At 35.2% G+C, this 12,877-nt stretch overlaps 1 protein-coding gene across 1 annotated transcript; it reads right to left on the bottom strand.

The window, feature by feature from the left end:
* Window positions 1-7,004: 7,004 nt before the first annotated feature.
* LOC104109102 (small ribosomal subunit protein eS19x) lies at window positions 7,005-9,517 on the bottom strand. The gene is made up of 4 exons (XM_009618302.4): window positions 9,316-9,517; window positions 8,091-8,181; window positions 7,826-8,009; window positions 7,005-7,349 (listed from the first exon to the last, which is right to left on the bottom strand). Exons 1-4 carry the CDS (start codon window positions 9,397-9,399, stop codon window positions 7,277-7,279), a joined length of 432 nt encoding a protein of 143 aa, XP_009616597.1. The 5' UTR covers window positions 9,400-9,517; the 3' UTR covers window positions 7,005-7,276.
* Between the last annotated feature and the right edge of the window lie 3,360 nt (window positions 9,518-12,877).

Below are 12,877 nucleotides of genomic sequence, written 5' to 3'. Positions count from 1 at the left end.
CCCCCGACAAAATCATAAAAGGCTTCGATAATATTAAGTCTCGAAAACTCTAATGAGTACAAAATTGTTCGAACTCTTGAACGATTCCTTATTTCGAGCTAAGGCATTGCGAGTTTTTTGCAAATACAAATGATAAAAAACTTTTTCAAACCAAAAAGGGGAGAAAGACATAAACAACCTTTGTTACAAAAGCCTAAGGGCTACATTACTTCGAGTTCAAGCAAGCACTCGCTCGACCGAAAAACCTAAGGGCTATATTAGTTGGGTTCCAATCAAATTGTCTAAACCTCGGAAATAATTTTATGCTAAGGCATTTTCGACCTTCGTAAAATATAGAAAAGCAAAGGAAAAACACAAGAATCAAAAGAGCAAGAAAAGCCTTATATATATATATATATATATATATATATTCAAAAGGTTTTTACAAAAGGCCTAATCGGCCCCAGAAAAGATACAAAAGAAATACAAAAAACCTAATATCCTAAGTGACTTGGTCTTCATCGGAGGCTGCGTCGTCAGGATTTTCTCCGTCCTCAGATTCGCTCGAGCTCTTGGAGTCTTTCTCAGGGAAGGTCAGCCTTTGGGCTATGGTTTCCTCCGCCTTGGCATTTTCAATTTCTGCCGCAACATCGAAGCCCTGAGTACTGACCTCCTTGAGAGCTTCCCTCTGAGCCTGCCATTTAGCATGGGCAACCATGCTCTTGGCCTTGGCCTGGTTGACCTCAACATCGATCCTGAACTGGGCCACTTTAGCATCAGCTCTTTTATTAGCCTCTGCCACCTCGGATCTGGCCACTTCGAGTTCATCGGCCAAGCTTGCCCTATCAGAAGTGGACAAATCCAATCGATGTTGAAGCTCCTTAATCTTCTCGATCTGCACTAAGGCATTTTCTTTTGCAGCCCAAAGCTGGGTCTCAACCAACTCCAATTGCGCTTGGACGGCCTCCTTTTTCGAGGCAAGGACGTCCATATTCTCTTTGAAATTTTCCGGCCCCGGCCAGTAGCTCATCTACCTGCGAATTGAGCCGTCCAATCTGTTCGAGCCTCTGTCGAACCTACAGAATCAGATCGCTAGTGGTTATCTCCAATTCATCTTCACTATCGTGAAGAATTCGGAATACATGTTCAGCCATTTCCTCGTGATCATCTCGAGTCATTGCCAAATCTGCCCGAAGCTTCTCAATAAGAAGTTTGTAGGAGTCACTTTTCTCAGTGAGGTTCTGAACTTCGGCCTCATGCTCCTCCCGAATTCGGAGGAAAGCCTTATGATACAACACTAAAGCCTACAAACATGGGAAAATATGTTAGAATTATCTACAACTCTAAGTGTAAAAGAAACATCAGAGATACCATCAAATTTACCCAATTCAGAGCATGTTGAGCCTCATTGAAAAGGCAAGCGGGTCCTCCGGGATGGAGAGCACTATCTTCCGCTTACGATCGGGATTAACACTCGGGACCGGGAATCGGTCCACTAGTTTTGGAACCGATGAAGACCCGGTAGAGCCCGACCATGATACTTTCTTCGGTATCGGTAATCCACCGCACCCGATAATCTCCTCCGAGAAAGCTGACTCGAGCCCATCGAGAAAGTCGTGGATATCAGTTGACTCCTGAATACCCTCGTAAGATCGACCTTCCAATATGTTGGCCTCACGGATCATAGCATCCGAAATCTAAGGGGATCCGCTAATGTCGATTACCCCGAGCTCGTCCCTCGAGATATCTTCTATTTCCCTAGAAGTCTTGCCTTCGGTCTCCCCTTCAACCATCTCAGCTCGAGACAGGATAGTCTCGGTTTTTCCTTGTTTAGGAATTATGGCCAGGGTTCTCTTATCTACCTCCGCCGATTCGGAGGATTGTTGTATCATAACATTAGTCCGTACACAGGCTAATTCCTCTTCTCCTTCTTCGGGCTTATCCCTTAATCGGCGGATCGATTACAAAGGCATGATACCGGAGCCCCCTTGGGCTTGTGAGATTTCTTCGCCTTTTTTTTCTTTTCCGAGACCGAGGAACTTGGTGCATCTTTTCTCTTCTTATCTTTAACCTACTTCGGGGCAGGGACCTCTTCATCACCAGATGGGGGCTGCATGGAAACATCCTTCCCAAGTCCTACAAAGGGGAAAAGGGGGGTAAGTAAGTGAAGAAGAACAAATGACAAGCAAACTAAGAAAGAGACTTACCATGACTACGGGCCTCCCATCGACCCTTTGATAGTTCCACCCAAGCGCGCTCGGAGTACGGTCTCTGCAGCACCAGACCTTCAACTCATTGTTTAAGACCCGGAATCGGTTCCGGCATCCGAGCCACAACTGTAACAAGAAAGAAAAAGTAGATCAAGAAAATGAAAGGCAATCACAAATTAAAACGCTCGAAGGGAAATAATTACTCACGATTCATATTCCATTTCTCAGGAAATGGCAGTCATCGGCAGGGATCAGGTCCAAGGTTTTGACTCGAACAAATCGACCCATCCAACCTCGATCACGAGTCTCGTCAATACTCGAGAACGACGCTTTGGTGGCTCGGTGAGCAAGCTTGATTAACCCTCCTTGATAGAGTCGGAGACTATAAAGGCATATAAGGTGATCGAGGGTGAAAAGACACTCCTCGATTTTGCTCGAGAAAAATCGGAGAAGAATCACTATTCTCCAAAAAGAAGGGTGGATTTGGCCAAGGGTCACGTAGTATCTCTTGCAGAAGGCGATGATGACAGGGTCTAAAGGACCCAACGTGAAAGGATAAGTATAAATACTTAAGAACCCTTCCACGTGAGTAGTAATTGATTCTTCACACGATGGGACTACCACATGCTTGTCGCCCCGGTTGTATTCCTGTTTTACTTTTTCAAGAATTTTCTCGGTGATTGTACATTGGTACCTCAAGATCGGCTCACATCGGCCCGGTACCGAAGAAGGTTTTTCAACCTTAAAATCGATGACAGTTGAGCACCCTACCGAAACGAATCTCTCGGGGCGAGGTTCCGCAGCATCCTCCCCGCCAGTGGGTCGTGATGAAGAAACGGCTTCTTTTTGCGGTACCATTTTGGAGGTTTTCGCCATTGAAGAACAAAAGAAAAGAGAATTAGGGTTGTATGCGATGTAAAATGTATGAAACAAAGGGATTTTCTGAAAAATATGCAAGAGTAGAGAAGAAGCTTTTTGAGTGAAAAGTTTAGATGAGGATGAAAGTTTGAATATTTATAGCCTGGTGATGACGGTTCAGAACCGATAGTGACCGACCAACGACTAACAAGTATTTAATGCCCTGGTAACTGGACCGACAGGACGTTTGTTACATACGTCATAATCGGGCTCGTCGCTGACATCATCATCCACCAAGTCACACTTGTGTAATTCATATCGTTTCCCATCATCTTCTTTCCGAGAAACGAGGGGACTATCTGTATACGGTCAAAATCAAATTTTTTCTTCGTATGATTAATCGAGATTGGAACGTGGTGGTCCGAGGTTCATCATTATAATATCGAGCCATGATGCGAAGTTAGGATGTTGAGCTCGAGCCCCATAGACCGATCAAGATCGATATCGGCCAAAACTGAGCTCGAGACCGAGAGACCGATCATGATCGAGATCGGACAAATATAGACCGGCCAAGATCGAGATCAAGCCGTAAAACAAAAAACCCGTTATAGCCGCAATTGGGGGAGAATCTCGGCGTAAATCACAGCGCAAATCAAGGAGAAACTAATTAATTAATCTATCATGGGATCTCCACTATGAATTTTTAATTATATCTAAAATAGAATTTTTTCCACTATATTAAGGGTTGTTATCATTTGTAGAAGAGGGACAAATTTAGTGAGAATTATAGAACATCAAGCAAATGCTATCCTTTTTTGGGCTTTGATATTGTCTCATATTGTTCTTGTACCAATCACCCTCCATTCAATTTGAGAGTGATAAAACCTGAAGGCTTAGGCCAACTAATTCATTCGGTTTGCATTCATTTTCTTTTATAGCTAGTTTCGATATTTATTTACTTATTTTTTCAATTTGTACCAAGTTATACTACGTATCCTTAGAATTACGTATAAATTTAATTGCTATCCATTTTTCGGGTTAACACTAACTACAATATTCTTACTAATTTTCTTTTCTTTGTTACATATTCCCTTTTAAATGATATGTGGAGATAATCTTTTCTACTTTGTCTACATGATGGTGGTCACGACCTTAAATTTCAAGAAGAGGAGAGCTCGGCAAGTATATCTTTACACTGCAAAAAGGTTTTTAGATATATGGGTTGTGAATTTTAACGTTCGTGGCATAATTTTATTTGTCAAATGGTTGGAGGCCTATCTTTTTGTGATATTTCTTGGTGGATCATATTCAAGCTAAGTGTATGTTTATGCAAAATGACTTTGTTTATTGGAATATAAACGGTGTGTTTTCCTTTATCTACCAATTATTTGATTGTTTCATCTTTTCCGTTTTTATTTATTTATTGTGAAATAAGAGAGGGTAATAAAAAGTTGTAATTGTTGTTATACAATCAATCACTTAGAACTTTTGTGTTCTCATTATATAGTACATCTTATTCTCAAAGGTATATAAAAAAGAATAAATATCAGAGAACAAAAAAAGTGACAAGGTTCTTGTATTTTAATTTTTCAAGCATTCTAGATAACTTAATTATGCACCCTCTTAACCGTTCCAATTAATTCTTACTTTAGTACTAGATTATTCTTTGCTGCTTACCGTCCTTCAAAGCTTAAATTTGGCTCATTTTACCGACGTTTCTTTTGAGAATAATACTTGGACATACCGTGGAAGGGAGTGTGTTTCTTTTAAAAAACTATTAATTTTTTGTGTTAAGTAAATTAATTTTTTTAAGTAACAAATGGTTGGAACTTATTTATATCTGATATGAGGATTCTAAGAATGTTACTGCAAAGACGTTAATCGAAAATCAATAGGAATCTATTATATTCTCTCGCTTTCTTAATATAAAGTTGTGCTCATAGATTCTGTTTTGTGCATATATATGAGACCATTTTTCTGTTACAACATATAACTTACATATATGTATGACATCTAGATTTACGAAAATATTATGTGTATGTATTGAGTCAATGTGTTCCTCTTGGTGTGTTAAGTGCCAGGATGTTTTGTTTATGAATGAAAATGTATTGTACCTCTTATTGTTTCTCCCCTAAAATCTGAAAAATATATTATCAGATTTGAGTGTATGTCGTTAGATGCGGATCTAGGATTTCAAGAGGATGGGTGCACTATTGTAAAGAAGTGTATCTAGAATTTATATTTGACGGGTATAACTTTAGCCTCTTACCATGAATCCACTAAACTTTTGAAATTACATGTTCAAAATTATATTCTTTTTGAAATTTTAGTAATTTTTACATATGTATCTATACTTCGTGCCGAAATCAAGACCGTTCAGAGTAGAATTTGAACTGTCAATTTTATTTGTAGAGGTGCACCCAACAATAATTAAACCATAGGAGTCTTTGAGCATGAGTTCACACACATATATTTAAGTAATTTTAAAGAAATATAACATTGTTATAAATGATTTTGGAAGAGGAGTATGGGTTCACGTGAACCATATCCATAAATATGGATACGCCTCTGTATGTCGTTACATGACGTGTTTGAAAATTTTATTTTTTGTTCTTTCTGTGTAATATTGCTATTATTTGTTTTTAATTTCCCTAAAATGAATAGGTTTGATTAAAGATAGAAATAAAATGGTTTAAATAGAGCAGAGTGGGAATTAATAACTTCTTCTTCTCCCCCTCCTCCTCTTTCTGCTTCTTCTCCTTTTCCATCTTCTTCTTTGTCTTTTATTTTTTAGAAATAATGTGTTTATGTGTATTTTTACCTTGATTGTTTGGTATCGAACACATTTCGCATTCTTTGTATTTATATAATATCATAAAGTAATAAAATTATAGCAATACAATTAAAACTAAACGTTGAGTTGAACTTTGATTAAATATTCTAGAAGCAATATTTTCTCAATTTTCTTAAGTGTTTTAAGAGTTGTTATATTTTCTCTCTTTTTCCTTAAATATCGTATTTTGGAAATTCAATAATATTCCAAATACAGAAGTAGAGAAAAAGAATGAAAATGAAGGGTAATGCAAAGATATTATAGAAATACAAAAACTAAGCCTTGTGTTGATATTTTTAATTATTTATTACTCTTATTATATCATATAATATTACTATAACATACAGGAGAACTATTTGTTGTGTTGAATTGTAAATTTCAGTATATATAATATTTCTTTTGCAGATGCTTTATTTTTAAAATTTAATTATTTAATAGTAATGATATCATTTTGTGGCATGATGTAGGATATCGTCAAAATGTGGCATACTTGATTAATATCAATAGTTAATGTTCATTCAAATATATTGCCTTAATTATTATTTAATTTTTACTTTTATCGATAAAAGAGGATTTAGTGATGCAATTTAAACCTTCAAATTAGCCCGATGAAGTTCTTGCAAAGAAGCTAAGTATACGCTTCAATGTGTACAAAATAATAGAGAAAACGAGTCCTGAGCGAGTCTTAAAGATAGTAGAAACAAACAATCAACCTTGAAAATTAATATAATCAGATCACAATTATGGTTTATGGTCGAAGATATAAAGAAGGTAAAATTGAACAAAGAGTAAAGTCTTTTTTAAATACAAAAATTTTAACAATAAACTTTCATTCATATTAATCTTTGTAAGGATGGAGTTTGCTAAAACACGAAATATAATTACGACAACCTGTTGAAAGATGGTATGTAAAAAATTTGTGTCAAGACTGTTTAACGTTTGCAATCAATCAACGATGAAATTCTAAGACACCTCCAGCAATCCAACTTCGACCAAAAACAGAGTTTGGTCATTATATTAATTTCAGTCTTCTTATTGCTCAATTCAAAAGAAGATACGTGACCCTTCTTGTCCATAAGAGAAGTACATTAACCGGCAATTTCTTCATGTGAACAAAAAGAATATAATTCCAACAAGGCTTTTGAATTTTATCAATTAGGTAATAGCTGCCAATTTGAAGGGACCAACTCAATGTAAAATATGGACTAGAGATATGCCACAATACATCTCTAGGTACTGAAAGGGCAAAACTGACATACTGAGAAAGACGCCGAAAGTCCGAAAGGCAAAACATCCACAAAATTGATTGAAAAGTACCCTAAATTTATATAGGTCCAAACTGAAACAATAAGTTTGAGCTAACTCATGTATTCATAAAATTGCCTGAATTCATCTCTTAAAGAGCAGCAGCAATTCTTCCAGCAACTTGGTCAAGATCACGCTGGCCATTGGATGTGATTCTCCTTCCACTAGATAGAGAACGAAAATATAATCAGACAGACAATAATAAGCAGCAGCATCTGAAAAAAATTCATATCAAGGATTTGCATTCTTAATGCAGCTGATAAGTTGAGTTGTGAGCATCCACTAGCAATGAGGATGTCTCCTTAAGAGCAAAGTGAAGCACTTTATCTTAATTTTCACTCGAGCCATGTTCTTATTTTCAAGGAAGCCAAAAATTTGCTGGCACCCATATAACGATTAATCATAAATATTACTAAGTGGTGACACTCAATATGTGGGACAATAAATATCAGAAAATGGGAGAAAGAACTATAGCTATTCTCCCGAACTATATTTATCTTTACTACCTAAAATAACTTGCCAAAGTTGAGATACCAAACAGGTTTCTAACTAATCAATGGATATAATTCCTACAACCACCATAATATAAAGAAACAAATAAAATTCAGCTGCAATTAGATTTTATAAAAGGGCTACTTACCCCTTAGGATCAAAGTCAACGATGTTCATGTTCTGCAATTGCTGAAGTATGTTGCGTGCAACTGAACCACTGCTCTTACAGAAATGACGAGGGCGGCTGCCATTCCTCTGGTTACCACCATAGATTCTTCGGAATCCACCAACACCAATACCACCCCTCAAATAGATCTTCCTTGCCATAGAGGCTGCCATACATCAAAATATGTTAGAAAGAAGGGAAACTACTATTAGATAAGTTCCTGCTTCTGAGTGGAAATGAAACATACCAGCTCTAATATAGTACCAATCAGGGTCATATGGAGCAAGCTCTTTTAGTTTACCAGTCTTGACGAGATCAGTCCACTCAGGAAGCTCCATCTGCATAAAGCAAAAAGAACATACAAGCACAATCACCACAATTTTAAACTCAACGTTCGAAGAAATTGCAACGGTAACATTGGCTGGAAGCCCAGAAATTAACTATAAAGAGTATGACATACCCTTCATGCTAGGTCTATAGAGCCAGTTAAAGCAAAATGTCTACTTCACACAAGAAATAATTTGCAGTAAAATAGTTCAGAATTTAGCTCTTAAATATAGCAAACAATGAACTCATTCAAGATAAACAATCATTGTAACAGTTTAGAATATGCAAACCTAGAACAAAAATTGTCCTCTTAGGTATCCCTCTCTGCAGACTTAAGCATCTAGATGAAGCAGACTCACTCAATCCATGTAATATCAGAGTAAGCAAGCAGTCTAGGATTCAAGTCTCACAGACACCAATACAACAACTGCTACACCTCAAACAAGTTTAGTCAACACCAACGAATCAAATATTACCATGTACTTGATTCAAGAAAAGATTCAAGTCAGTGCTGCAAGCCTAAATAAGTAAACAAAAGTGTCCCGTTTCTAACAATTTTACTTGGTGTTGACGTTTCACTCAATCCGAAGTGCACTCAACAAATTTCATTTCAATATCTACTTATACTCTCCAAGAACTAGTTTTTTCTACCTCAATCTTTCAGTAACTATCTAAACAAGATGGACTAAATTAAGCAGCTGTGTGCTACAAACAGCACTACACCAAATGCAAGTTTAAATCAAAAAATCAAAAACGTCTTTATCTAATGAAAAATGCCTTTTTCCTAATACCAACAGATAGCTACAGAAAATTTTTCCATAATTCTGCATATCATTTGAAGAAGACTGTCAAAAGTAAGTTGGTTCTTTCGTATTTAGCAATTTAATTAGAGTCTACCAAATGCTCAACGACGAATTACTTTTAATATGAAACCTATAGCAGTCTACAGAAAATTTTATACACCAAAATCGAAGCTAATAAGAAATAAATAAGACGCATAGAAATTTCCTGCTTATAAACAAATTCTACATATTCATGAATGCATTAAGCGAGCATTGTACATTACAAGAGCCATTATCAATCACTGTAAACATAAACGAATGAATCTATATACGCAAATACATATATACATTCAACGCATATACCTTGCCGGAGCGCTTGAGGTGAGCGGCATAAGCCTTCACAAACTCGTGAGGGGAAACATCTTTCACAGTTCTCGCTGCCTCCATCTTCACTTCTGCTGCTGTTGCGGCGCCGATGCAGATCTCTCTTCACGTTGCTCCAGCGAGGGATTTTTGTAAGAGAAGAGAAGTAAGAGGGGATGCTAGGGTTTATAGCTGCTGTAATTTGTTGAATCCCGGTCTGTGAATGGGCCTATATAAGCCCATAGAACTTGGGCTTTATTCGACAAAAGTCCAGTGTCCTCCATCTTTGAAAATTGGGGCTTTTGCATTTATACCCGGTTTTGGGGTCACAAATGAAGTTATACCCACTTTATAAAAAAATATTATAAACCTACCCAATTTACGTTCAACTTCAGACTTATCGGGTCTGAAGTTAAAAAAAAATTGTCTGAAGTGTAATGCACTTAAAGGTCAATTAAGTCTAAAGTGCAAAAATTGCACTTAAGATGCACTGAAGGTCAAATAGGTCTAAAGTAGCACAAATATTTTCATGCACTTAAGGTCAGAGGGGTATGAAATGAAAAAATTATATTTCAAATGCACCTAAGGCCAAATAGATTTGAAGTGCAACTGGTGGTTTCATACTTTCATGCACTTAATGCCAAAACAGTCTGAAGTGCAGCCAATGATTTCATGCAATTAACGCAAAAAGGTCTGAAGTGAAAAAATTGCAATTCATATGCACTTAAGGCCAAATAGGTCTGAAGTGCAAATTGCCCAAAAACACGAATTTGTTCTTCAAATTTTAACAATTCAATATACGATTTAACACCTAAATCTACTCCAAATGAACTCAAATTTGAAACATAACCTTCAAATATCATCAAAAATTAACTTCAATCACCAATTTATCAAAACAATGATAAATCTAACAAATCCATCTTGCAATTAAGAAGAAGGAGAAGAAGAGAAAACCCTAAGGAGTAGTAAAAAATAAAGCGACACAACAACTCACCACAATAAAATATCATAAACTATCTTAAAATATGTTCACAAACACCATATAAAACCATTCCCACCATAAGAAGAAGGAGGAGGAGGAGAAAAAAGCCTTAAGTTGTTTAAACTTTGGGTACTAGTTTAAAATATAAAAAAAAAGCGGCTACAGGTTAAATGGGGGCGAACAAATAGGACACCCCTAGCAATGTTTACTTGAAAATTAGTGTATGCAGCAGAAAATAATAGTTTCTTGTGGTTATGAAATGTATATATTTTTAGCCGTTCCCAAAAATAATAGCCGATAAAATATATATTATTTATATATGTATGTATTATATACATATGTTATGTACTTTTGGCTTGCGATTATAATTAGTTTCAGTCGACCAGTCAATTTAGTATTTTGCCTAAGTAAATTAAATTAAGAATAAATTAGTTTTACGCGTACTTGTTAATTCCCATGAACAACAACATAAGAATAAATTATTTTGTGCTTTTTGACTTCGCTGGAGTTTGAACCTAATAACTCATAATTCTCAATCAATTGACTATTAGTTCACACTCTTGGGTGCTCCTTTACATAACTTATCCATTGGTGAAATGTCATGAATTATTTATTTATTTATTTCACACTAATTTGTGTGATACTCTTTCTATTTCTAAATATTCTATGAATTGACACAATTTAATTTCCGTACAATTTCATAACTTTCAAGAATTAAAATTCATTAAACTATTTAAAATTTAAAATTTGATGCATCGTCCTTTTATCAAACTAACTTTTCAATTATTAGTTCAATATTGTCTTGCTTTTATTAATGTAAGTTAAAAGTCAAATAACATTGTATTAAGCCAAATACAACATAAAATGAAACAAATAGAATATATATTTCTCGGTTCACTTGAAATTGTCAAAGATTTTGGAAGTAATTGCTATAAGGACATTGTATTTCGAATTTAAAGCAATTGAAGTATAATATTTTAGAGAAACGAGAGAACTACATAAATAAATAAATAATATATGCTATTTACCAATAATTAATCATTAAGTTATGCTACCATAAATAGCTAGAGAAACTTGCCAATGATATATAATGTAAAAAAAAAAACTAGGAAAAAAAAGCTTTTTTTAATGGACATGGTTAAAATTAGTTGAATTGAGGCAATATTCAAAAATTGAGAAAGATTGGAGCAAATTTGGACCGGTTTGCAACCAAAATTCATTATCAGTGATATACAATATTTAAAAAATTTAGGCAAAAAAATATTTTTCTTAATAGGTATGGTTAAAATTTATTGAAAACACATAAATGAGCCAATAAATAAATTTTGAGAAAGATTGGAAAAGAATTGGACTAATTTGGAGTCAAAGTTCGTAGTTGATATAGAGTTTAAAAATATATGTGTCACATGTATTTCACACACACGTTTACATAGATATACAAATAATACATATAGGATACATAATATAGGATACATAAGTGATACATAGATCTTATCTTCTTCAATGTTTATCTTCTACTTTGAATTTTTCATTCAAATCTTCGCCAAATCGTTCCAAAATTGAAATTCAGCTCGTTTAGACGTACCCTCAACAACGTCTGCTCGAAACAAATTCTATTTTGGAAAACCTAAATTTTCAATTCAAATTCGAGTGAGCTTTGACATTCAGTGAAGTTTTATAAAAGAAATTATTACTAGAATCAAGATGCAATTTTTTACCAATTAGAGTATCTCTAAATTATGCTTTATGTATAACGTTTGCAAATATTTTAAGTTTCATGAAACTACTACCCTATTGCTTGATGTAATCTTGTATATTTCGCAACTACTTGTAAAAACTACTGGAGGAGAATCCGAAGGGGTGACCTAGTAGTCAACAAAGTGGGTTGAAAATGATGAGGTTTCAAGTTTAAATCACAACATAGATAAAACAATACTAAGCGACTTTTTTATATGTCCAAGCTTTGGTGGACAGAGTTAGCGGATACTCTTAATAGCGGGAAGTAGCACGTAACCTATAAAAGTAGTCGAGATGCGTACAAACTCGCTCAAATACCAAGTTATTAAAAAAAAACTTTACCTACTACAGCAAACTATTACATCTTATTTATTATAAACCAAAACCGTTTTAAAATATTATTATCTATAGCTACCATTTATATTTTATATCAACATAGGTATTTATTGTATACACTACCATATATGCGTGAAATACGTTATTTATGTTTTTTCTCTCTCTTTCTTCAGTTAACACGCGTTATCTCTCAAATCACAACAAGATTTTTCTTCTTTCTCTTTCCACGATCTTTCTACCTCACAACAAGATTGTAGGAACAAATTTTTCGGAATTAATCCTTAACGTTTTTGCTCCAAAAGTTCGTGGTAATTGGTAAAGCTTTTGGTCGGTTCACGCCAAATTACTCTGCCATTCTTCTTTTTCTCTTCACTCATTTTTTTTTGTTTTCGCCATTGTTAGGTTTTGAGGATGAAACTTCAAATTTCGTCTTCGATGGCTGATTCAACAACTCCGAAGAGGGTTACACGAGATATACCCACTAAAGCACTCAATTTTGATCGTTGG

Source organism: Nicotiana tomentosiformis, chromosome 12 (assembly GCF_000390325.3).
Source record: "Nicotiana tomentosiformis chromosome 12, ASM39032v3, whole genome shotgun sequence".
NCBI lineage: Eukaryota > Viridiplantae > Streptophyta > Magnoliopsida > Solanales > Solanaceae > Nicotiana > Nicotiana tomentosiformis.
The sequence above is the reverse complement of the archived record's forward strand: the minus strand, read 5'-3'. Positions and strand labels throughout refer to the sequence as shown.

Coding starts and splice junctions, on each gene's coding strand:
- LOC104109102 (XM_009618302.4), bottom strand. CDS start 9,399: ATGGAGGCAGCGAGAACTGTGAAAGATGTTTCCCCTCACGAGTTTGTG. Junction 8,182..9,315: donor ACCTCAAGCGCTCCGGCAAG/GTATATGCGTTG, acceptor TGCTTTATGCAG/ATGGAGCTTCCTGAGTGGAC. Junction 7,350..7,825: donor GTTGACTTTGATCCTAAGGG/GTAAGTAGCCCT, acceptor TTCTCTATCTAG/TGGAAGGAGAATCACATCCA.